Genomic DNA, 26,427 nt, shown 5'->3' on the forward strand with positions numbered 1-26,427 from the left:
TTGAAATACCAGCGACTTAGAAAAAAACAGCTTCAGCCAGGTTTGAATATCCTAACAATTTTTATATTTTAATTCTTTTAATATTCTCAAGAAATATCTTGTAATAAGTTATTAACACATAAAACAAATCAAGAGTAGTATTTGAATAAAAAATGTTTTTTTTCATATATTTTAGCCCCATTTTCATTTTGGTTTACTTGTTTTATGTAACCGATCCATTGAAATATATATATATATATATATATATATGTATATATATATATAAATCTTCATCATCATCATCATCATTTTGGGACTTTCCCGTATATATAATATATTAATAGTTGTATTTTAACTTCTTTCGCTCGACGAGAGTTCAACCGTTTTTTTGTTTTCGCGCTTCCTTCGAGATGTTTTATCTTATTTTTGTTTCGCTATTTCGCTTTTTTGATAAATAAGTACAGAATAATTTCAAAAATTTGGTTGCTCCATTATTAAAAGTTGTAAAGTTTCGCTATTACCCCTTAATTACATATTTATGTATATACAATGTACACATTTTAAATCAAATCATATTCCAGTAATTCAGTCTTATGAAATAAATAAAAACTTAGGTACGTTATATTCAGCTGGGAAATCAAGCAATCAATCAATCAATAAACTAATGAAATAATCATCTAATGCAAACAAATATCTGGTATTTGTTTTTTGTTTTTTTGCTTTATTTTACTACTCTTATTTATGCTTGGCTTTTTTCATCAGTTATTTTTAAGGGTTTCGGCATTGGAATGTTTGTATTCTCTGCTATTGCTGTTCCTCTTATTGCTGTGTCTTATTGTGGATTCTTAAGGTGCTGCTTCTTCGATCTGATTCTACATAATTCTGTTTCTCTGATTTTTCATTCCGTTTACAGTTATTACAAATACAGTTGCAGTGAGCATAGACAGTGTGTAGAGTGTACTCGTAAATGTTCCCTTCCCTGCCTATTCCTACGTTATGTTTTCTTTTATTTTTCGTTCGATAGATCAAAAAGGTACGAGACGGGTATATAAATAATATATGTATTAGTAAAATGCATACGTTTTGGTAACGGAAGCTTTTCGTTTTTGGTTTTCTTTCGTTTTCTGTTTTGTTTTCTATTTTGTTTCTTTCATCATTATGTATATATTTAACGATATTTCCGTATTTCTTTAACTATAGTTTTTTGTTTTGTTTTTTATTCACTTCAAATTGGAACTGTAGAAAATCTATTATAAACTATCATATTCCCATAACAGTTATCTTAACTTGGTGGTACCGAAAGAACCGAAAGGTGGAAGAGCAAACTGTTTCAGCCTGCAGTTATTGGATTGCATTTTACCTGTTGTCATAAATTGTAGTACGTTAGTATAAGTAGTAGTAGTTTTTTTGTAGTTGTTGTGGTAGTACGCGTGACACCGGACAGTCAGTCAGCTATCACTGAGAACCGATTCTGAAGATGAGTTTCAAATTTTCATGTGACCCAGTTTCTCCCTCCAGCCTGTGCTGTCATAATCTCATTTATAATCGGTAATCAGTAATCGCTAATTGAACATATCGTTATCGGAGCTTCTGTCTCGATTTGTTCGATTCGATTCGATTTTATTTTTTTATATATTTTTTTCAACTTTAAGCTGTGTTGTCTTAGGATATGTTATTCTTTTTCTTTTTCTCTTTCTTTACGTTTTGCTCTTTCATCTCAATTGCATGTTCTGGTGTTGTTGACTTTCATAAAAATATATCTGTATGTATTTGTGTATACTATATGCTATATAGTATTCAATTATCCATGTCTGTCTGTTTGTTTGCCTGTTTGTTGGTTGGTTGCTTGATTGGTTTCAGTAGTTGCGTATGTACAAATCGTTCTGCTTCAATTCTCTAACAAATTTTGGAATGATTGAAATCATATGAGTATAAGTGCGGGTATAGGTGCAAATGGTACGTAAACATAATATTTAGTCCGGGCTCTATAGATCTTAAGTAGTTGGTCCAGAAAGATTTGTTTTTTTTTTTTCAACGAGAATGCTTGAAAGTGTGCTGATCGGATTCTATCGGTTCTCATCTGTTTTGCTTTCCTGTCTGGTGGCTACACGGTTATTGTGCATTGATTTGGCACTTGAAATGTAATCGATCAACACAAATTAATAAAAAATACATTTTAAAAATAAAATGAAAGCTGTCGAATCTCTTAGAAGTAATTTATGTTGTATAAAATATTCGCCCTGTCTCATGTTTTAGGTTTACTTTAATTCTGCTGAAATATTTTCTTTTTTCATATTTTTTCTTTAGATATTTTGAGAGTTTTTTGTTTTTTGTTTGTCTGTCTCTGTATGTGTGTGAGTGTGTGGGTAAGGCTTGTGTATGTACATACTTGTTGAATACAAAACGAATAAAACAACACAAGTAACGAGAAATATTAATATTCTTTAAAAATTATGCTTCTGTTTTTCCCATATGCTTTTCAAATTGAGTTAAAAATAGTTAGTTATACATATATGTATGCTTTTGCTGGTACATAGTATATAAAGTGGAAAAAAGTATGCATTGTACATAAACGTTCTTTGCTTTGTTTTTTTTTTTTGTTTTTGGTATAGCTTTTTTCATATAATATTTGTGTTCATTTGTTTTTGTCATTTTGGTTTTGGACTCGTTTCGTTTATAGTACATCATAATTTGTTTTTGTATTTATGATTTTGGTATAGCTTTTTTTGAATAGTTTTCTTTTCGATAAGTAAATATTTTTTGGTATTCTTCCTTTTTGTTTTTTTTTTTTGTATTTAGTTTTGCTCTTGTTTTATACTGTATTCTTCATAAATATGCGTTTATATTTATTTACTTTTCTTTTGGTAATTTGTTTTTTTTTTTGTGTTTTTTGTTTTTTTGGTTTGGTATTTGTTAAGAAAAAAATTAATTATTGAATTACTGACAAAAAAGTGCGAAATGCCGCTTATAAATGTGTGGTTTAGCTTAGCGCGAGCCTCTAGAATCAATAAACAATAAACAATTGTAGATAGAGCGATAGATGGTGTTGAGGAGAGGGGGGGGAGAGAGTACTGTATTCATACACATACATCAAAAATGTTAAATGTCAAAATGTTTTCTAAAATGCATAGCATAGCATGTAGCGCACAAATATTTGAACAACAATACAATCATAAATACATAAGAATTTCTGTGTGTGTGTGTGTGTGTGTGTAGTGATGTATTCTGTGTTTGGATCGTAAGCTTAGGCAAAGATCTGCTCTGAGACTGTTTGTTTGTGTGTGTGTATGTGTGTGCCAGAATATCGAGTGTCTAAAATGTACAGTTGTGCACACCCGCGCTCTCACACGCACACGCACAGGGATGTGTTTTATTTTTTGCCTGGCTGTGCCGAACGTTTTCAATAATATTCATCTGTTCAGTGTACAGGGGAACAGATTCCAGTGTCCCGGGGTCGTCGTCTTGTCCTCTTTTTTTTCCTTGTGCTGAATGCCGATTGACCAGCGTCACCCAAAACGTTCGCCAATCGAAGCTGAGCACAAGAAGAAGTTCGGGAATGTGTGGGATATGGGATACACAGGATTTTGATAATAACTTTGCACTAATAACCCAATCTATGTTTTGTATATAGTATATATATATGCATAGGTATATATGTATGTAATTTCTTGTATATATATATATATGTATATATGTATATCTGTATATACTATGTTGTATATGGTATAAGTGTATAACGTCGCTCACGCTAAACGCTCGCTCGTCTCCTCTCGTCACTTCCCATCTCGTCACTTCTCGTTTCGTCCCTTCTCGTCTCGTCTAACATGTACGGCGTAAACATACATATTTGTATGTATTTCATTTCGGTAAACTTAACATCTCTAATTGTATATACAAGTTGAGTGAGCTCTACCTGGGACTGGTTCCGTTCTGGACACACCCAAGCGTACACGGCTACGATCACAGATCGACGCCTTGAAGAGCGGCCCAGTTTTTGCCAGTACTATCCGAATTCGAAACGTGGCCTTGGGATTTGGGAGTGGCTTTGTGCAGCCTTACTGCTTGGGGCTGATCAAAGGATATCAACAGAGGATTGGGGAAAACTCGGGGGAAATCAACTATGGGAGTTAGGGTTTTAGTTAGGGGTATTCCCCCATTCAGTTTAGTCTTCCCACGACGGGAACTGGCCCTCGTCCACAAACATGCTAAACTGTCCTGTATATTGACGCTCCATGGGCGGTCCACCCGTTCCACCGCCCGTTCCCGTTCCCGTTCCCTGCGGCTTCGCCTGTCCAGCGGATGTGTGAGGCGATGGCGCCACTGGCCGTGTGCCCGTCGAGCTGCGGCCTGGAGGCTTTCCCGCCGCATTGCTTTGGGCATTTTTGGAGCTGCTCTGATTAGACGAAGACGAAGATTTTCCGTAGTTATAGCGTTGCTCTATGCCGAGTAAAAGAATAAGAAGAAAAAGGATGAATTTAATTCTAAATTAATAAATTTCCAGCCCTTACTCGATGGCTGCTTCACCTCCTTGCTGGCCCAAACTGGCTCGTGGGTTTGATTATACGATTGCTGATCCCAGACGGCTTTCTCCTCAACGTTTTTGCTCTATGAATTTATGAAGAGTCAATGAAGTTTGTGCGTTTATTTGATTGGCTAAAAACTAACATAATCCTTGTCCACATGCAGCTCGAGATCATCGCTTGTCTGCTCCAGGCTGCTGTGTGTAATGCCGTAGTAAAAGTACATGATAAGGCCAAGGGACATCCAGACGGTGAAACGGACCAGGGTGAGGATGCTCAGCTTGAATATCAGATAGATGTTCACTGTGATGGCTATGGCTGGTATAAAGGGTAGTCCCGGCGTCAGAAAAGCCAAAGCATATCTATCAGAGAGAGAACGATAGAGAGCGAGAGCGAGACAGAGCGGGAGCGGGAAAGAGAGAGAGAGAGAGAGAGAGAGATGTCGCAGGTCGCAGGAGTAGGAGAAGGAATAAATGTTGTAGTCATCCGTTTATGTGCTTGCTGCAGCTTTCTGTTTTACCTATTCTGCGGTTGCCTCGATATAATCAATAATATCACAAATATGCCGATAAATAAAATGAAATAAATGAAGGCGGCCAGGCCACCGGACCATCCAATCGCCGCGAATAAATCCAAGAAGAATATGAGACCGAACATGATTCCAACTAGTTTCGTGACATACATGCCTGGTTTAGGTTTTGGGTTTGGTTTTAGTTTTAGTTTTAGTTTCGTTTTTGGTTTGGATTGAAAAAAGCAAAAGCAAAAAGAGTAAATTTTCGATTTAAAAACTTGAATTTTGGATTCTGCATCGCCATCGATTAGAACCTAATCTAATCAGAGTCGAAAAACTAATATTACATACCACTATCGGTGGTGGCCTGACCGGGATTTATCCAGGGAAAGAAGCCGGGGCACAGGTACGCATAATCGTGAATCTTTCGTGTGATAAAATTCAATCCCATTGTATCGAAGGCGGTGGCCTGGCCGGTGGGTCCAGTGGGTGCTCCATGCACGCTGCCATAGAACTTATTCTCGGAGCGGTCGGACACCAGAAATTGATCATCTCGGCCGCCCATATAGCCCTCGGGGCTGTCATCGATGAAGGAGTCATCCGAGTCGGACATGCCGCGTGTCACCCGCTTGATGGTCAGCTTATTGGGCACCTCGAGCACCTCCGCAGGCGTTGCATGGGAATCACTGGCCGTGCCCGGTGCAACCGGAGTACGCAGCTGTGCCGGCAGCAGTTCCACCAGCGAAGTGCTGTGCGGCTGATAGCGCAGCACCAGCACACAAGTCGATACCAGGGTATAGGCCAGCAGTGTGCCGATGGACATCATCTCAACGAGTATCTCCAGGCGTATGGTGAGCGCGACCAAGGCTGCAGCCAGTCCACTGCCAATGGTGGCCAGACCGGGCACATTGGTGCGCTGCCACAGCTGCGAAAGTTGTCTGAAACGGAGCATGGGATTGGATTTCCCCCTCATGAAAGACATTTTGATATATGCACCTGAAAATCAGACCATCCTGGGCCATGGCATAGATGACGCGCGGCATCGGAAACATTGACCCAAACATTGCCACGGAGAGGCCAGCCGTGGCACCAATCGCCACCACAGCGCGACACTTTGGTGCATTTACATACGACCACATCTGAACCAGAGCCGCACCCGTATTGATGTGATCGTAGGGCACTAAATATACAAAAGAAATGCAAGCAATTAATAAGCAGATGGACAGACAGATTGATCTCCTGTGTGGAGACTAAGACTTACCCACTAAGGTAAGAACTAAACTGACGCTGACATAGGCAATCAAGACGACAACCAGAGAGCCAACAATTGCCTTTGGTATGCTCTTTTGTGGATTATGCGCCTCCTCACCGGTCGTTGCAATTATGTCGAATCCGATAAATGCATAGAAACATGTGGCGGCACCGGAAAATACCTGCAAAGAATTTTTGTAAATTCATCTTTGGGGCTCATAGGAAAGGAATTGTGGAATACTTACACCACTCCAGCCAAAGGGCAGGAAACCCTGATGCTCCGACCACGTCTTGGTGTCCACATAGAAAAGGCCGGCAGCCATGACAAATACCCACGTGGCCAGATTGACAGCATTTAGTGAATGATTAAAAATGACCGACTTGCTGGCGCCCATCGCCAATACGCAGGTCATGAGTAGCGTTATGCCAAAGGCAATAAAGTCCGGTGGTTTGCCTGAATGAAACAAAATGAGTGTGCCATAGATTCATAGTTGAATGTTTCCATTTAGTTACCGAATATCGTGCCAATGGACTCGCTTATCGTGCGCGCAATGGCATTGCCAGTTAGGGAATCGAAGCTAGAACTTAAAGCACAGGCACAGGCACTTGTTCCTGTTAATGAGAAATTGATCAATGGATGCATTCTTCTAGCCGCTCCCACTCCACTCACCTATTAGATATTCCAATATCATGTTCCAACCAATTATAAAAGCTACAAATTCACCAACTGCCACATATGAATACATATAGGCCGAGCCGGATGTGTGTGGCACACGAACGCCAAATTCCGCATAGCAAGCGCCTGCGTTCCACATAAGTATAAATACCTATTTAGAGAATAGATTTTTGCTAAACTTACCTGAGAAAATACTCGCTATGGCGGCTATAATAAAACTAATAATCACACCGGGTCCGGCTATCTTCTGGGCCACCATGCCGGCAACCAGATACATGCCAGTGCCACAGCAAGAGCCAATGCCCAGCGAGGTTAGGTCCAAGGTGTTGAGACATTTCTGCAAGTGCATAAATCAATCGGATAAGAGATGTCCGGATAGGGTTTCATTGGAGTGGATCTCACCGTCAGCTTGGGCTTCTGTGGCTGTGCATTTCCGTCCTGCAGCTGCCTCACATCCTTGGTGCGTATGAGCTTCGGCAGGAGCGTTGTCGAGCTAACGCCAGGCGGCAGTGGCACCCTGAACTTGACCTGCAATCCAAAAGAGGGACAACGAGAGAGAGAGAGCAATTAATTGTGGAGTGCCAACGACATCTGCCGCTAAAAGATAAGCGCCTTCCACCCATTATACCATCCTACCACTGGCCCTACTTATTTCCCAACCCTCAAGTGCCCTTCTGCACTGATCAACTGATGGCAATCGATATTTGCAACAAGTTTTTGGCTTCTGAAATGCAAAATTAAAGGCTAAGGCCACAGCTAATTCGCAGCAAGGAAAACTGAATCGACCGAGGGGCGCTACCGCACGACGCTCAGCACAAGTACCGACAAATCATGACCCAAACAGATGTGCACGAGCTCAATATAAATATGAGTATCAAATACGATGGAGAGCTGTTTATATTTTCAGGTTTGAATAACAGAATATTATTTGGGAAATCGGAATGGGGAAAACCTATTCTATCTAAACCATTGCCCAAGTTATTGCTCTAAATCAACATGCAGGCTGTCCTTCATTTCGTATAGAGTACGAGTATATTGATCGACCTTAAGTTGGGTCTCAACCGAATGTCAACTCAACGGGTGGGCAAGCCAACCGCAGTGACTCTCTGTCTATTCTGCTCGGTGATAACTGTAGGACTTGGCTCTATTCCAGGACAGCAACAGAACGACAACAGCAGCAGCAGCTTTGACGCAATCAAAGCATACTCGTACCATCTCCTCCATACTGTATTGTCCTTCCATTTGACCCCGAGCAGTCCGTACCAGTGGTTCCCCCCAGCACCAGCCCCATCCGCTGCCGCTGCCGCAGCCTCATCCGACACCCAGTTCCGAAGCTGTCCCCAGTCGAGTGCAACAAGCAATCATATCCATTAACCGCCCTGCCGCACCGCACCGAAGCACTCCCCCTTTTGGTGTGCAGTCTCCCATCCGTTCTGCTCCAACAAGTTGCATGCTGCGGCGACATTTGTCGTACCCATTTCTTTTTTATGTCCCCTCTCTCCCACTTCCACTTTCTCCTTCTACTGTTCTTGTTGTTGTTGTTTGAGTGAATTGTCGTTATTAATGGCTCGCAAGTAAGAGGGGGACCAGGGGCGCGTGTACCCAAAGGATGGGAGGAGCAACAACTGCAGTTGAAGCCACTGGCACAGAAGGTCATCCTCCCACCCAAACCCCAACCAAAAGAGAATGGGTGCTGGTGCTGGCATTTTGTGGCGTTTATCGTTTATCTTTCAAATAAATGAATGCTCAAGAGATGAATGCATGGGTTCTGTTCTGTACATACGTATCTGCATTTATCTCAAGCTTATTTTACATAAATCAATTATGAGATTGTTGTAGAGGAAATCTAAAAACCTTTTAGCGGCAGGCACCCTACCCTGATTTCTTACTGCCTCTCTTGGTTGTCATCTATGTAACGTATGCCTGCCTACTCTATCATTTATCTGACATGCCAATTCCTTGAACACATTCCTTTGAACAGTCATTGTCGTAATGAGAAGCATACTTTTAGGTTGGTCCGCCACACGGCGTATGAGTGATGGAGCTTCGGTCTCTAAGCGCATCCCTTTCCCACCTGCAAGCCTACCAACAACAGATGCTATATTTATATACTTTCTCCCTTGCTCCCCCTCTTTCTCTCGTTCTGCTTCGTCACCCCTGCCTGCCCTGGGGCATACTAACTGGACACTAACTGTTCTGGTTGGTGGCATTTGGCTCGGGGGCTCTATAGCTCTAGGGGACGTGTATCCGGCTCTTGTGTCCCGTCACCCGTCTCCGGCTCCAATTACAGCTGCGGTCGTAAAGGGAGAAAGGGAGCAAGGGAGCTAGGTAGACAGAAGTGGCCATAAAGATAACTGAAAGCCAAAAATGTAGCGCCCATATTCAGAACCCTACCATAATACCCTCTTTTTGCATGCAATGTGTGCTTTTCTGTCTGCTGTGCGTGTGGTGCATAGAGGGTATTACCATGCATGCATCATTGTTAATTTCTTGTACAAATATTCCCTTAAAGGTATTAAATATTACAAATTACAATTGAAGAATCTCTTTGATGCGAGTTTCTTAAGATTAAGATTGTTGTAATTCCACACCATATGGCTGGGGACGGGGGTACTACATTGTCTCTGAAAGGGTATCAAAATACATGCAAATACATATGTACACATGTATTTCCTTTTTTTTACCATTTCTTTGTATTTGTGGCTTTTACGCTCCTACATTGCAGCACTCCCCTCCCAACCACCCTTCCTCCGACACCCACAACGCTGTTGTTGTTTTTGTTTTTGTGTCGTATGTATGTTTGTATGTATTTGCCCAAGTGACCCTGTAAGCCTGCTGCTTCTTCTTAACTCCATGGTTTGTCTTCCTCTCTTTTTATTAAATGGATTTGCATAAGTTCACACACACACACACACACACACAAACATTTACGCACTGGCATTTATGTATGTATGTGTGCATGTAAATGTATGTCTGCGTTGGCGTTCAGTATCATAATGACCTTTTTACGGCCATGCCACCATACAACCAGAGCCCACTTCCCCACACCCACAGCCACGCACACGTATACACAGAGGCGAACAAACAGTAATACATATGTATGTATGTATGTATGTACATATGTATGTATGAAGATATGTATGCGTACGTAGCGCCGAGTCATGTGCTTTGAGTTAGGTTAGGTGGTGCGGGGGAGCTGCTTTAATTTTAGCAGTGACCAAAAAAAAACCTAAAACAACTTTTGGTATTTTCTGCAGTGCTTTTTGTTGTTGTTCATTTTGGTATTTAATATGATTTATTGTAACCTTTTGTGGCTTTTGCTTACCTTCTCTAGCACCAACAACAAATCCGATGGCTTCATTGCGTTCTCCTTGCTTCCTTCCCTTCCACAGCCGCTATCCAAATGTTTAACAGTTATCAGATGAGATGAGTAAACCGAGCAACAGCACCAACAATCGAACGCAACGCGAAAGAGTTACCAATAAAATGGCAAAGAGATCCGAGAGTTTTTTTTACCGTTGTTTGTGAGGTGTTTCGCTCGCTGTTGCTGACGCTGACGCTGACTTTGCCTGTGCTGATGTATCGGTGTCTTACTGATCTTCTGCTACCTGTGCTGCTTGGGCTTCGGCTGATTCTCTTTCACTTCTTCCGGTACTGGCTGTAGCACTTTTCCCACTAGTGAGTTCTTGCTCTTCTTTAAGACTCTTTCCTCTTCTTGCTTTTTCGCGCAGCTTGAATGGCCTTCTTCACTTTATCTCTGCTTGTGTGGTGAGCTTCTTGACGCTGCTGTTGCTGTTGCTTCCTCTGTTGTTTTCGCTGCTGCTGTTCCTTCGCCTGCTGCTGTTGCTGCTGCTGCTGCTCCTGCTGACGATAAGTTTACAGTTACTCCTGCTGGTGCTGCTGCTACTGCTGTTGCTTTTTTGTTGTTTTCCAAATTGATTTCTCTCTGTAACGTCATTCTATATTCAACAGTTTTACGTCTGAAGGATCGCACCCTTCTCTCCTTCTTTTGCACTTTTCCACGTTGGGCAAATTTTCACTTTCTTTTCAGTTTCGTTTTCAGCTTCAGCTTCTGCTCTACTCAACACTGTCCTGTCTCTCTCTCTCTCTCTCTCTCTCTTACTCACTTTCTCTACCTTGGGCCGTCCGCTGCCCTTCGGACTCTGTCCACTGACTTGTCCCGTCCCCCCTCCTTCTTTCCCGCTGTCACTTGGTGTTGTTGGCGCGCCTTTACCTTCACGTGGCTCACACACACACAAGCACGCACTGTCACACACACACGAATGCAAAATGCAAATATATGTACTATTTTTTCAACGTTGCACACGCACAAACCAAGACAAGACACACAAACAAAAATAATATAAATGCCAACCAACGAGAGCGGTTTTCATTTAACACAAAACTAATTTGATTAACTTAAATTTTGCAGTAGTTTTATCGTTATGTGCCGTTAAAAGCAAACAAAAAAAAAGAATTTGGAACCACGCTCTTCTGGTTGCTTCGCGGGGACTAGCGGTGTTGCCTATGCTTCTCGCCTCGGTATACGGTGAATGAATACGGGGGCCAGGTTTTCCGTGTGTATCGCTTTTTTTTCGGATGAAGAATGAAGAGAAAAAAGTGTGTTCGAGTTCCAGTGACTGCTGCTCCTTCTGCTCCTTCTACTGGTGTTGCTGCTGCTTCTTCTTATTCTTTCGCTTTTGGCCTTTGAAAGAGAGCTTTCGTTAAACGGTGTGTAGTTGTATGTGTGGCAGAGATGCCAGCCTGCGCATGGGAGTTGAGAGATAGCATCCACGATCTGGCAACGCCAGCGAGCAACTTCCTGCAAGACACATTTAATCAAGGTGAAGCAATTTCCGCTATTCAGGAGCTGGCCAAACTGTTTGTTAGGCTTTGTAACTCCTCCTGTCTCTCTCACACTCTTCTTTTCCCTTTACGTATTGTGCACCTTTTACAAAATCGCTCTCTCGCAATGGACTCACCTTGTACAAATACATACATCTTGACTTCCTGTATCTATAACAGAGTTAGCTCTGCTCTTCCCCAAAAGCTACAAGTTTCAAAACTTTCGATTTCTCCTCTCCGAAGCACACGCACACATGCACAAAGAGAGAAAAAAACACGCGGTTACCGGCGCGCACCTCACTCCCGTCCACCCCCTGTATCTCTTTCACGCTCGAATGTAGGCAATGGAAAGTGCAACCTGAAAGAGCGCAGTCGCACAAACTCTACTCCCCTTGTCACTCTCTCTCTCTCTCTCACCCCTAACAAGTTCGCGTAGGCGTTTTTACTTTCGCTTTTCCAATGCTTTTACGTGTGCGAGTATTTGCGAGTGTGGGTAAGTAACAGAGTGTGTCGAAATCCCCTTTTCTCAAGGATATGTACATACATAAATGTGTATGTAAATAGATATGTTCGCCCCAGAGACCTGATGTTGTTCAAGTAGAGTAGAGAGAGTGTATCATAGGGCAAGAAGCTTATGCGTGTGCACCTGCTAGCGCGGTATACCGCTCTGCCACTGCCACTGCCTCTAGCGGCACTCACACGAAAACAAATATGTTATCATCCTCTTGTCACCCTGCCGCACCCACCTTTTCCACACCAAAGGTGCAATCTGATTGTCAGCCCTTTTGTTGTTACCGTTACCCAATTTACAGTCGAAGCTGCTCAACGCCATCCCCTTCCAACCCAAATCCCCATCTAAGAGGATAATCGTGCCGAGGTGCACGAGGTGCACGATTTGTTCGAGTCTTTGCCGCTAGATGGCGGCACCTTTATGCACATTCAGTCTGCTAAAGTAGTTCTCCAGGGAACTCCTGATGAAAAACAAATAACAGAACTGTTTGAGATATTTCGAGACTTTCTTTGCTTTTCTTCCATAGAAATAATTTAGACACAATTTCGAAATCAGATTAAATTTTAAAAAAATCGTTGTATCCCCAATATTTGGTACATTAATATAAATTATTTGATGAGTTAGAGTGATATGTGTACATACATACGAGTTGGAATGGTCTTCGTACATAAGTCAAAAGTTTCCAATTTAAAATGTTTATTCGGTTTGTTATAGACTGAAAGATCAATTAAATTTTCTTACCCAAAATTATTTGTTAAGCTTTTGTTAACCCTACAGACTGTGCTCCAGTTGCTTATGAAATGTAAGGATATCTATAAACGCGATCACATTAATTTATGTAAATTCTTTTAAACCATATAAAGACAAAAATTATTCTAAATTTATGCTTGTGGGTTTTTGTAGGGTGACTAAAGAATAGAGTTCAATAAACCCACAGGCAGCCAAAAAAACACGCACACTCTGCATCTCCATTCATCCATTTATCCATGTAACGTTCGTTATATGAATTTAAATTCTGTACATCATCAGCGTCTTGCTCTGGCTCGGTTCGGTTCGGTTTGGTTCGGTAATGTTCCGATCCCTAGCCTACGATTGTTAATATGCCGTTTTTAAAAATAGCAACTATAAATCTTATATACTCGTCGCTGCCGTCTCCGTCGTCGTCGTCATTGGCATACAACGTTCGCTGAAACGTTCCCCCGTCGATGTTCAACGTTCGACGATCTCTAGCGGAGATATGTACAAAAAACTGCTGCTGCTCTTACAAGAGCATCGCATCGCCACATGCATTCACTCATCTGTCCATCTGCCAGTCCGTCCGTCCGTTCGACCGTCGGTCCCCCTTACACATGTTTGTGTCTGTGTGAAACTATCGAAACTAATGTTACTTAAGTTGCCAATGTGGCGGGGAAAGATCTTACAGTCCCCGTTGAAAACATCAGACCCAGATACAGCAACAGCAATAGCAACAGCTACAGATACATCTACAGATGCAGACATACAGATATTGATGTACAGATGCAGATACAGACATACTACAGCCATACAGCCCACGATCGTGACGGAGGCAAAGGCGAAGACGATGCGGATCGTGGATCGTGGATCGGGGAATCGGGGAACGGCGGTGGCAACTACAGAACGGAGCAAAGCGTAAGGCAATGTTAACGAGTGAAAAATTCAAGAAAATTTTAGTTCTAAAAATAACTCTTGTACTCATTTTCGTTTCAAAACGGAAAGCGGCCGACATTTCACAGCATGGGAATATAACAAGAAGCGACCAAAAAGCCAATAGCTATAAAACGCAAAGATACTAAGATACTCTGCACTCTGCACAATGGCCCCAGATACAGATACAGAAACAGATACAGAATAAAACCAAACAAAAAACCAGATACAGCCGCAGCTGTAAAAGAAACTTGGCACTGTCAAATAACAGGCAATGAGGGAAAGAAAATAAATGTATGCATATTACTGAAGAAATTTACGAATATAAATTACGAGTGAAAATTCGATGAAAGGACCATCAAAGATTCGAATTAGAACTACAATTAAATTACTAAATAATATTTAAAGTCTCAAAATGTTGCTTCTTTAAAATGAAAATGCAAATATGTATATTTGGAAGGAGTTTAAAAAATAGTTCCTCATATTTAAAAAACGATAAGCATGGGAGCCACATTTTTCTATGAAGATTACGAATTTGTATATTAATTCATAATCTCAAATTTGTATTTTTAAGAGATCTCGAAGAGCGTAGCTTGCCTCTTACTAGCCTCGATTAGCAGTTTAGTCGAGCTAACCAACCAAACTGCAGTGATAGCTCATTTGGCTAGAGATAACCTCCGCCTAACATTGTTTGGGGGGGTACAGAGATTATCGTAACTACGCTCAGACCTCAGAAAACAGAGAGGGAGAGGGCGAGGGAGAGCGATTGGTAATCATTTTTTGGGATTGATATTCTTTCGGAATACGAACATGTAATTTACTAAATGATATTTCCATTTACATGGGCGCTCCAGATCTGGTGGGGCTGACTGTACTCTACCCGACGAGAGCGCAGCACAATAAAAATGAACACAACAATTTCGAACAGAATTATACCAAAGTATAACGCAAATAAGTCCCAAAGAGAGTGGGCAACAAGAAATCGTAAAGCGAACCACATACTCGTAGTACGGATACATACAATTATTTTGGATTACAAATAGAATACGATCGTTGCAAGTCTATTTGTGTGTGTGTGTAGTACATACATATACATTTGTGTATGTTCTAAAAATTAAAAATAACGGTGGGGCCATGAGTAAAAGTTGTACGCCAGCCACCATTCAAATTCAAATCCACCGATCAACGATCCCAAAACGCTCCCCCAAAACGAAAGTCAAGCGATTTCATTAGAGTATTTTCCATGAATCCAGCGGTAGATCCGGTAGATCGTTAATCCAAGCGATAGACGCAACTAAATAATCAATGAAAATCGCCAACACACACTTCATGGAAGAGAGTAGGGTAGGGTAGGGGATGGAGCCGGAAAGGCGACATAGACACAAGGTGTCAAAGGTGCGAAAAGAGACCCCAAGACAACAAAATAACGATCGGTTGGCAAAGCGAGGCCGCCTGTAGTTTGATTTTATGTATAAACATTTGCCCGATCGACGATCGCTCACCATGCATACATCAGCATACGCTTATCTATATAAATACCATACTCTATTCTACCTACTTATTTACCTTACCATTCCATTCCATTGATCCCATTCCATGGATAGCGTTGGCTTTAGGAACTTTGCCCAAGCCCAGACCACTTCGAAGGCTAAACTATCCATCCCTATTGGATGTTCATCTGCTTAGATGTAACATTTCAAGACCTTCTACGGAAGCAAATATCAGTCGCAAATTCGTTCTTTAGTGTGTGCTTATGAACCTTCCATCGAATGATGCTTGAATGATCTTTTATTACAACTACTGATATTTAAATGATATCTTCCCCTTAATAGTTACCCATCGAATCAAGATCACTATGTTCGATCTAAATATTTCCATGATCATCCTTTTGTGTCGCTATTGAAGTTTGTGTCATGGTTGTTAGAGGAACCACGTAAACACATGATTATTGTATCCTGTTGAATTTATCTGTATGTATCTTGAGCTGTGGTTCCATCCATCGCTCGATGCTGCCCAAAGATCATCAACCCAAAAGGCAGAATGAAAAACAGTTCAAATCCACTTGGGGTGCCGTGCCTCTACTGCATACTTTGATCTATTTTTAGGCTACGATTTTTCCCATTTGCCCGATCATAGATCCCTGGCTCCTAGCCCTAGCCCTTGTCTTAGCCCCACCCCCATTCCCAGAGCACACACACATGCGATCAAAAAGAGAGAGAGAGAGAGAGAGAGAGGGAGATTGGATGAGAGATCGCGAAGGGTGATGCCAGTTTCTGTGTTCCTGAAGTGGGAATCGGAATCGGAGTAACTGTTTCCCCTGCTCTTGGCTGAGAGATTGTTGGAATTGGAATCTCAGAGATTCTGGCAGCTCGCAGTCGTCTCTTCTCTGCCTGATTCTATAAGTAGCGGTACATACATACATACATACATATGTATTTATGTATATTTATATACTCTCACGAACACATACATATGTACATACGTATGCGCAACACATGTGCAAGAGAGCACCAGCAGTGCCTCTTCTCTGCTCCCCCTTCCCCTCGCCATCTCGCAATCTACTAAGTTAGAGCAGGCAGCGGCGGCAGCCAGCACCGAAAGAAAGAGGAGAGTGCTCGTGATCGGACGTAAAGAGCGCGCGGTGGCGTCTTCGTCCGCCTAACGACCGTAGCACTATGTAAATGTATGTGCACATGTGCGCCCGAGTGCAAGTGTGTGTGTGTGTGTCGACTGCCGTTAGTATCGACTACGGGATCGCCCAGAAAAGTTCAGTTTCAGTTTCGTTGTTGTTTGGTTTGGTTAGTTTTTAGTTGGTTAGTTGAATCTCAAGACAACGGACATAAATACTCGTACATAGCCCGTATGGACCGATCGATCGTTCGGATCGATGCCCGCCCCCTATACCCTCCCCTCCCCCAAGCAAGCGAATTGCAATTGCAATCCAACGTGCGTGATTGAAGAAATACTCGAAGAAATTGCGCGTGAGTGAAAGAGTGAATGAAACTGCTCGTGAGTGTGTGGTGGGACCATAAAGGAAGAGAAGACTGCGAGTCTCAAAGTCGCCTGGCAACTGAAGGATGTACACAGGTCAAAGCAAATGCCAATGCAATTGCCATTTCAAACGATCTGCGCATGAGTGAAAGAGTGCGTCGCGTGTGAGTTACAATGGAGACAATGGAGGATCAAACGTGCGAAGAGTTCGAGTAGCGTGCGAGAGTGCGTGATCGAGTGGACAGGGACAAGCGGCAAAAGCCTAGCGTTTAACAGTAGATGCACAGTACATACAAACAGTATTTATACACCTACCCGTACATTTGTATGTGGAATGGTATAAACAGGGGCACATGTGCATATCATTTTTTTTCTGTGATTTGTGATTTTGTTGCTGTTGTTTGATTTTTTTGTGTTTTTTTTTTTGTCGACGCTGCTGCCCCTGTCTGTAGCGTAGCCGATGAGCCGCCGTCTGAGGCTAAAAGGTTAACTTCTAAATATTAATAGTCGTTGTGTCGGGGTTTGTTGTCAGCAACGAAATAACGAAATCCGAGTAACACCAACAACATAAAGACAATAAACAACAACGAAGAAGTACACAAGTACAAAAATCGCCAGTAAATCGCCCCGTTTATTCCCTTTTCAGTTGTTGTTTATTTATGTAGTCTTTGTCTCTCATTCGGTTTTGGTTTTGGTGTTCGGTTTTTTTTATTTTTCTTTTCCTGCAAGTGCGTTTTTGTATGTTCCCTTCCGTTTTGTACTATTTTTTGGTGTAGTTTTTCTAGACTTTTAATGGATGTGGCATAGAAGCACCGTTACCGGTATTAGCGGTAAATGCAGCAATCAGCCGTTTTATCCGATTTGAAATACCAATGCCGTTAGACAGCAGCAAAAAGAAGAAGAGACATCAAGTGCACATCAACAAAGTGGCAGGAGCGGCCATTACAAGATACAAGAGGAAAATAATTGGAAGCACGTACACCAACACACACACAGGCAGATAAAACAGATACAAATTAAGAGCGAAAATAGGAAGAGAAGAGATCTCAGCGTAACGCCTACTCAGCAAAAACGGGCGGTGGGTGGCAGGAGGAAGGAGGAAGGAGGAGCAACGAAAAAGCGGCTGACTACAACAAAAATTCTCAAATGGTAAGCAAAGATGAATGAAGCGAGCAGAAGAACGAGCGAGAGAGAGAGAGCGACGGAGAGAGAGGAAAACAGAGAGTAAAATGCAGTAGCTGAGAGGGAGAGAGACAGAGCGAGAGAGTAGGAGCAAGAGAGAAGAATCTGAGAGAGTGGAAGAAGAGAGGAATACTAGAAATTCCAATGCAAAATGCAGTTGCACTTACTGTTACAGTTGCAGAGGATTCAAATCCGAGATCTATGTATGTATGTTTGTATATGCACATACATATGTACATATGTATGTACGAGTACACCGTGATATTCTACGATTCCGTGATGATTGTCAAAAACTGTTCGGACTCTGATTGTAGTTGGTCATACTCGTTTTCCTAAGAAATAACCATGAGATGACTGATCTTCAACCAATCAGGTGTACGTATGTTAAATATATGTACATATTTATGTAAGACACTTAGATGAAAATGATCAGATAAGAAAAACTCTAAATATTTTAAATTTTTAAACATTTCGAATTTTTCTAAAGCAATTTTTCCGATATCGATTGTTTAACTTGGTGCTATAAGAGATTACAGAGCTCTGCATATATTTAATTAAATGTTTCAATCAAAATCAAAAATTAAAGATAAGCTTTGTCACAACTTTCAGTGGAAAAACATTTAGTAGGAATGAGGAATAAGGGTAATTCTAATAATTCTAACGGTCAGTGAAATTCGACGTATAACCTATTGGACAATAATCGACAAAATTGACCTTTTTACCCTCAAGAAACCAACCGAATTTTTCTGATAGATATCGGGCATTCAAATTTGTTAATGAGTTATGGTTTTTTTGTATGTCAAAACTATTTTTTTAAGAATTTAAAAGAAGTTTGTTATTTTTTTTAAGCTTTCTTCAGAGGTAGCGGGTTGTTTTTTCACATAACTTAAGTATCTTAGATCTGGTTGTAAGGTACATTGTTTATCTGAAAAGTTGATTGATGCAGCTAAAAAGTGGACCCAAACACTTTGTGGTTTCAGCTTACCGTCTGGAAATCATTAAGCTTTGAAATGCACAAATGCTCTCTGTTTTTTATATCAATAAATATTGTTTAGAGTTTACAGTTTCCACAATATGAGTACCAGTTGGTTTTCAATCATTTGCTGTCTGCAAAATAAAAGAAAAAACATACAAAGAACGGTTTGAATTTGGTTTATATTCCATGCTGGAAGTGTGTGATTTGGGCAAGTTCCAATTTCTATGACATTCTGTGCCTGTTGTACTTGAATACGACACCACCACCGCACCATTTGCTCGTCTAGAAAAAAACAGAAATTCAATTCAAATAAGAACAAAAATAAATAACTAAAAAAAATCAAGAAGACAATACGATACCTTAATTGTAATTGTTTATGTTTAGTTTGAGTGTTAAAAGGTTTTGAGTGTTACTAGTGCCATATTTTAGCCAACATATGGTTGATTGAGAAAGTGTTTAAACCAATAAACCAAAGACATTCATATTCTATAAGCCCAAAATAATTTGTTGCAAACATCTATGATGGAAAGAGTACTAAATAACCCATCCTATACCATCAATCAACGATCTATTGCAGGAGACGAAGAACCCAACCCCAGTGACGACGAGCAATTATCACCACCAGAGGGCGCCGCGTACACCGGAGAGCTACTTCAATGTGCCGGAGTCGGTGGCACTGCTGAATATTGTCAAGTCGGAGCGCATACAGAGCGCGTTCCAGTCCAACCGAAAGAACCATGCCAGCGTGTGGGAAATGGTGGCCGAGGTGCTGAACCGGTTCAGTGCGCGCAAGCGTACCGCCAAGCAGTGCTGCAACCGGTACGAGAATCTCAAGAAAATCTACACGCAGCTGAAGAAGAATCCGGAGCGGCACGTGCGCCGCAACTGGCCGTACATGTTTCTGTTCAAGGAGATCGAGGAGCAGCGCGGCGAGTGCTGGGGCTCCAATGGCAAGCGTCTGGCGCTCATTTCCAAGAATCACAACGAACTCTCGTACTACCAGAGGCGGAGGCAGGCGGCCGAGCTCGGCGTTCTGCTGAACAAGGACAATCTGACGCCACATCAGCACAGTCTGCTGCAGAGCCTCAGCCAGAGCCATGCCCACTCCACGGACTCATCGCAGAGCGGTGCCAGCAAGCTGGAGCGCTTTCTGCCCAACCACTTTGTGGAGGCGCAGCTGAACGATGTGCCCTGCTCTGGCAATGGCAACGGCCTGACAGTGGGCCTGCCTGCCGGCGTCTATGACGACAATCCCAATCCCCTACAGCTGCAAGTGGCAGGCGCCGTGGCGGCTGCCGCAGCTGCCGCTGCCGTGGCCGCCCAGAAACGTAGCCATGAACTGCACCTGAGCAATGGCGGCTGTGTCCAACTGCCGCCGGATGAGGACGAGGACGATGAGCCACAGAATGCTGCATTTAAGGACCACCATCATCATGGCCATGGTCTAGGGCATGGCCATGGTTTGGGTCATGGTCTTAATCTCGGCCATGGCCTCAGTCATGTTCATGGCCACGGGCAAGGCCACGGGCATGGCCACTTGGATGACACCGCCGAAACGCCCGACTACGAGAAGGACTGCAACGGAGCCCTCAACTTGCACCATCAGAACAACAACAACAACAATAACCACAACGACAACAACATATCCATGAAGTGAGTAAAAGAAGCAAAGAACCAAAACAAATCGAGCTCCATTCATGCTCCATTCACAGGTCGGAGCCACTTTCGGAGGGTGAATTCAATCCGGATGACATTCAGCTGATGCAGACCAACTACAATGGGTGAGTGGAGGAGTGAAGGAGCTGTGAGGAGTTGCCCACTCAAATTGCACTGCTTTTTCGCATCTGTTTTGCAGGACACAAAACTATTACTCGCCGGGCATTGATCAGAATATACTGCATCCGGATGTGATTGTGGACACGGACAATCTATCCGACTGCAGCTCCTCCACGTCGCTGAAGAAGAGCAAGCGCAAGCTGTCCACCTCCACCGATGGCGACAGCACCAACTATGAGCTGATCGAGTATTTGAAGCGACGCGAAAAGCGCGACGAAGAGCTCCTCAAACGGATGGATGCACGGGAGGAGCGCTTCATGAATCTGCTGGAGCGAACGGTGGTTGCCATCGAGACGCTGGCTGCGGGCAGGACGGCAGTGCGCGAGACACAGCTGGTGGTGGATGCGACTGCCGCCGGTGTTATCAGTCAGCCAATAGCACAGGCAGCAACACCAGCAGCAACGACACCAACATCTTCAGCAGCAGCAGCAACACAAACAGCAGAAGCAGCATCGTCAGCATCCTCCACTCATCTGATAGCCAAACCCACCGATCAGTCCAGCCCCGTATTGCCGGTCAAGACTTCGCCCAGCCACCGGAGTCGCAGTCGCAGTCCGACATTGGAGCGAGAGGAACCAGGTAGCGCTGCCGTTGTTGTGGTGCCCGATGAACCTGCAATCGATGCACAGCCAGAGGCACTCCCAGCAGTTGCTCAATCTACGGATGCGTAGGATCTACAATCTACTTACTTAAAAGAAAAGAACAAGAAAAAACCCTCTTGAACCGGCTGGAGGTGGCCCGGTTCGGAGAATTTTGTACCAAAGACGAGCCACGTCTCGAATTTTAATTGAGATTTGCAACGTTTCAACGTCAAAGTGCTTAAGGATTCCTTCACCCAGCTGAAACGGAGGAACCCCCCAAATGGAATATTGCGAATCGCAATGTTTGTGCCAGAAATTATTTTAAAAGAAATTTTTATATAGTTTAAGCTAAAATCAGAGGAGAGCAATCGACAATTTCTAAGATAATCTAGTTGCGAGCTGAAATGGGGCTCAAATGCATTTGTGCAGGAACTTATACACATAAACATCTTCCTTTCTCTCTCTCTACAAATCCCACTCCCCCTATTTTTTTTTTTTGTCTTGCGTAATCTAGATAAATACACCAAATTTTTCAAGAAAAAAAAATACAATTTATGCCTTACATATATTATTTCTCCTATAACTAATTAACTAGAATAGATGCTGGGAGTTGAATCTACTTGATGGCTATTTTGGGATTTTTATTTTTTGGCTGCTTGATGTCCTTGCTGGGCAGGTTTTTTCGTGTCTTCGCGATCTTGTTGCCAATCAGCAGCTTGAGGCGACTCTTCACCTTGTCATAGTCCGAATGATCCACCTCTGCCTTGGTCGTCCTAAAGAACTTGGCTCCTTCTGCAACATCAAATAACAAAAGTAACAAAATCAGTTCGAAAAGAGAGGGAGAGACGAATCCTTTCTTACCTTTCAGCCTGGGATCGTTCTTGGGTATGAAAAAAGATTCCATTTGTATTTTTGGTTTCTTTTGTTTGGATTTCTTTTTGGGCGGCTCAGTGTTCTCCTCGTTCGCTGGGTCATCCTTCGAGACAGCTGCCTGGGGCGTTGCCTCCTCATCCTCACTTTCGGATGAGTCGTAGCTGAAGGGATTTTGGGTGGCCAGGTGGCCCAGCTTGTTGGCATTGGGCTTGCTCACCAGAATCTTCTCGCTGCCCAGCTTCTCCAGCTGACCCTGGCGCTTGGCCACCTCCTCGTCGTGTGCGCTGCCAAACATGTCCAGAAGGCTGAAGCCTTCGCCACGCATGTTAAGGGATTGCGTGAGGCTGTCGGTTACCACGTAGAAGGCTTCCTTCGAGACGGTCGCCTCGACAGCGCCCTTATCTTTGGTCTTCACATCCTTGGTCTTCTTGGTCGTGACCTCCTGCTCCGGTGCCACCTTTTGCCGCACCAGCTTTTGGTGCCCTTCGTTGGCTGGATCGAAGCGAAGCATTTTCTTGCTTTTGGCTGCCTTACGCTCGTTCTCGCTGGTGTTGGTCAGCTTTCGACCCACTACTTGCTCTAGGATGCCCATTTGCCAGTTGCGTTCACTCTCCTGTGGCTTATCCTCAGCCTGTTGTGGTTCTTCCTGCTCATAATCGCCTTCTTCCTCGTCCACAAAGGTAGCTGTGATGCGGAAACGTGGATCCAAGCTTTGCTTGCTTTGCATTTCGACCAAACGTTCTCCCTTCTTGCCCTCGTACTGCGGTATAATGACCTGCTCATCATCATCCTCACCATCATCATCATCGTCGTCAAAGAGATCTAACTTGGGTTGCTTTCTCGGCCGCTCCTCCGGCTCTGGCTCATCCTCCTCGGCATCGCTGAATTTGATTCTCTTCGCACTGCTGCCGCCGTCCACGGTGATCGCGGAGAGAGCCTGCTGTATGGCGGACTTCTTCTGCAGGTGCTCCTGCCGCATCTTGTTGAGCGATTCCTTGCGCTTCTGCTCGGCCTGGCTGACCTTGGCATCCGGCTGCTGCTTGGTCGGCTTCTTGTACTGTTCGATGATGTGCAGCGGCTTCACATCGTCTTCCTTCTGAATGACAATCTGAAAGCAAAGGAGGTTGAGAAATGGCTACAGGAAGCATCCAAGACTGACAGCTTACTTTGCCATTGTGCATGGAGTGAGCGGCACGCTTCTTTGTGATGAGCAGCTCGGGCGAGATCTCATCATCGTCGATCTCCTCGTCTTCGCCAAACACCCGGCGCTTATTCTGTGTATTCTCTTTCAGCAGGCGGGAGGTACTTTCGTTGTAACTCTCGCTTTCCTGCTGGCCCTGCTCCCGCAGCTGGTTCTCCTCGCGCTCACGCTTCAGTCGATCAAGAAAGGACTCCTTGGCCACAGATATCCTCAGCTTGGCTCCATGCAGCTTCTGCCAGTTGAGCTCGTTCAGACCTACGGGCAAGAAGTCGAATGATTAAGCTTCCAGTCGAAATATTTTCGCAAACTCACAGTAGTGCGCATCGTCAGTCTGGAGTGTAACAAATCCGATTATTTTGTCCGGGCCATCCTCCTGCTCTTTCCGCTTCAGGTCCACCTGCTCCACATGGCCATAGTCCTGGAACAGGTTGCGCAGATCCGATTCCGTTGCTTTGGTTGGCAGATCTGCCAGGAAGAAGCGTGTACTGCTCATCGTTAACTTTAATATTTCGTTATTCAAAATCGACGGAGTTTAGGGCACGTGTAGTACAGTGTGACCGCTGAATTATATATACCGACATACCCTCGCAGATATACCGAAATATGCCCTTTCATTTTCAAACTATACTGCATATTTACCGTAAATCGTGAGCTAAATAAGAAATCAACATTTTCAGGCTAAAACGAATTAAGTTACAGTACATATATATAAATCCATATAGTGTACAAACGGATTCATTAAAATTAAATTAAAAATTAACTAAATCCTAGCTATATGAAATAGCTACAAATGCCAGCACCACAACACCTGCAGTCAGTGTTGCAAAACACTGATATTTTGTCGCACAACGGTCACACTTGTCGAAAACGTCACACAAATTACATTCTTTTTTTTGTTTTGATTGTGCGAATTTTGTATAGGGGCAAACCGACTTTGGAAACATCGAGAAAACACTGGCGGCAGTTATGGAGACCGCGACAAGCAGCAGCGACACACCAGCAACGTCAGCCGCACCCCCAGTCCAAGCCGCAGAGAAATGGGGCTTTCCGCTGCAAGAACTCTACCGACTTGCATTCACATTCTACAAACGTACGTAAACCGCAGCCAATTGAATTGTGCGTGTTACTCCTTCTAACACGTAATCGCTTGCAGAGAACTCGGGCAAAGCCATTCACTTGTCCTACGAGGACAATCTAAAGCTAATTGCCTTCAAGCAGCAGGCCTCGCTGGGACCCTTCAAAACGAACGATGCCCCGGCTTTGGGCGTGCTCGATGTGATTGGCCGCGATCGCCAGCAGCACTGGCAGCTTCTGGGCGACACAAGCCGCGAGCAGGCAATGGAGGGGTTCATTGATCTGCTGGACACGATGTGCAGTGCATTTCGGCCCTACATCGAGGCGGTGCGTCAGGATCGCGATGAGACTTTGCGCAAAGACCTGCGCCGCATGGAACTCGAGAAGGAGGTGGCACAGAAGCAGGAACGCGAGCAACAGGAGCTGCTGGAGGAGGGCTACAAGGAGGAGCTGCAACGTCGTCAGCTGCAGGACGCTCTCAACAAGCAGACCTATCAGCAGTTCAAGGTAGACAATCGATTTTCCACGCTTTCCCATGGCGCCCCCACCCACGCCGAGCCCTTGCACCTGTTGTTGGGTTCAATAATTCACGATGGGTGTCTGGTTTCGGTCGACTGTGGCCTTGACGCTGCCTGTGGCCCACAAAGAGGTCGTGACCCAGTTCCCAAACAATTTTCTCGGTCAATTTATGAAGAAAATTACTAATTCCCACATTTCATTCCTGTCTGTCTACCACCAGCTTTATGCCGAGAAACAGTTTCCAGGAAACCCAGAGCAGCAGGCTGTGCTCATACACCAGTTGCAGCGGGAGCACTACCATCAGTATATGCAGCAGTTGCATTTGCAAAATCAGAACCAAACACAGGGGCAGACACAGAACCAGACCCAGGTACAGGAAAAAGCACATCAGGAAAAGGAGGAAATGCCTCCAGCCAACAACAATAATAGCAGCACCGAGCTAGCGAATGCCATGGAGGGTTTAAAACTGAACGATTTTAAGCAGCAGACAGTGGAACAGCAGGAGCAGGGGCATGTCGAACAAGTACAGACACAGGTAGGTGGGGAGTATGGACAGGAGGCTGGACATCATGGAAGCGATGAGTACGATGATTATGTGATGATACGCCCCGCCAAAATCTGGACACGACCCGACATCGAGCAGTTCAAGACTGAAGTGTCTGCAGGCGATGGCGATGGCGTCATTACCATTGGCCATGGCGACACGGTGACGGTAGGTCTCACAGCTTGCACACAAACACCTTAAGATTGGCTTTTTTTATGGGTTTTTTTTATTTGCAGGTTCGAGTGCCCACTAATATGAATGGAAAGTGCATCTTTTGGGAATTTGCCACGGACAACTACGACATTGGATTTGGCATTTACTTTGAGTGGGCCAAGCCGGTGACCAATGAGGTGACGGTGCACGTGAGTGACAGCGATGAGGAGGAGGATTGCGTGGATGAGGACTATCTGTCCACCACCGAGGACCTGGAGTCGGGCACATTGTCGCAGGACCACACTGGCCTAAACAATCCGACTGCCGCCTCAAAGGCGCCCATCTCAATAATTGTGCCCATCTATCGGCGCGAGTGCTACAACGAGGTCTATGTCGGCTCGCACTCCTACCCCGGCGAGGGCGTCTACTTGCTGAAGTTCGACAACAGCTACAGCATCTGGCGCTCCAAAACCCTGTACTATCGTGTCTACTATGAGCGCTAAGAGGCCAAATGGGTATACCCAAACCCCCCCCCCCCC

General features: G+C 43.8%; 4 protein-coding genes across 4 annotated transcripts in view; 2 read left to right on the forward strand and 2 right to left on the reverse strand.

Annotated features, from left to right (window-relative positions):
- Positions 1 to 2,867: 2,867 nt before the first annotated feature.
- On the reverse strand, positions 2,868 to 10,298 carry LOC117588753 (high affinity cationic amino acid transporter 1). Its single transcript, XM_034280231.1, has 13 exons — positions 10,263 to 10,298; positions 7,340 to 7,465; positions 7,121 to 7,274; positions 6,932 to 7,063; positions 6,775 to 6,873; positions 6,507 to 6,715; positions 6,272 to 6,443; positions 6,007 to 6,190; positions 5,362 to 5,948; positions 5,020 to 5,185; positions 4,645 to 4,861; positions 4,488 to 4,584; positions 2,868 to 4,416 (listed from the first exon to the last, which is right to left on the reverse strand). Exons 1-13 carry the CDS (start codon positions 10,296 to 10,298, stop codon positions 4,142 to 4,144), a joined length of 2,454 nt encoding a protein of 817 aa, XP_034136122.1. The 3' UTR covers positions 2,868 to 4,141.
- A 7,374-nt stretch (positions 10,299 to 17,672) lies between these two features.
- Positions 17,673 to 22,036, forward strand: LOC117588756. The gene is made up of 4 exons (XM_034280236.1): positions 17,673 to 18,098; positions 19,685 to 20,760; positions 20,820 to 20,888; positions 20,963 to 22,036. Exons 1-4 carry the CDS (start codon positions 18,096 to 18,098, stop codon positions 21,612 to 21,614), a joined length of 1,800 nt encoding a protein of 599 aa, XP_034136127.1. The 5' UTR covers positions 17,673 to 18,095; the 3' UTR covers positions 21,615 to 22,036.
- Positions 22,037 to 22,052: 16 nt separating this feature from the next.
- Positions 22,053 to 24,164, reverse strand: LOC117588757 (probable RNA-binding protein CG14230). The gene is made up of 4 exons (XM_034280237.1): positions 23,911 to 24,164; positions 23,564 to 23,853; positions 22,386 to 23,505; positions 22,053 to 22,316 (listed from the first exon to the last, which is right to left on the reverse strand). The coding sequence occupies exons 1-4, from the start codon at positions 24,089 to 24,091 to the stop codon at positions 22,141 to 22,143; spliced, it is 1,767 nt and encodes a 588-aa protein (XP_034136128.1). The 5' UTR covers positions 24,092 to 24,164; the 3' UTR covers positions 22,053 to 22,140.
- A 272-nt stretch (positions 24,165 to 24,436) lies between these two features.
- LOC117588760 (Golgi resident protein GCP60) overlaps positions 24,437 to 26,427 on the forward strand; it is a 2,982-nt gene continuing 991 nt past the window's right edge. Inside the window, exons 1-4 of the mRNA XM_034280241.1 lie at positions 24,437 to 24,688; positions 24,752 to 25,179; positions 25,412 to 25,903; positions 25,972 to 26,416. Coding sequence (XP_034136132.1) covers positions 24,565 to 24,688; positions 24,752 to 25,179; positions 25,412 to 25,903; positions 25,972 to 26,391 — 1,464 coding nt within the window. The 5' untranslated portion in view covers positions 24,437 to 24,564 and the 3' untranslated portion in view covers positions 26,392 to 26,416. The remainder of the gene's footprint in view (positions 24,689 to 24,751; positions 25,180 to 25,411; positions 25,904 to 25,971; positions 26,417 to 26,427) is intronic.

The sequence above is a fragment of the Drosophila guanche genome, unplaced genomic scaffold (genome assembly GCF_900245975.1).
Source record: "Drosophila guanche unplaced genomic scaffold, DGUA_6, whole genome shotgun sequence".
Taxonomy (NCBI): domain Eukaryota; kingdom Metazoa; phylum Arthropoda; class Insecta; order Diptera; family Drosophilidae; genus Drosophila; species Drosophila guanche.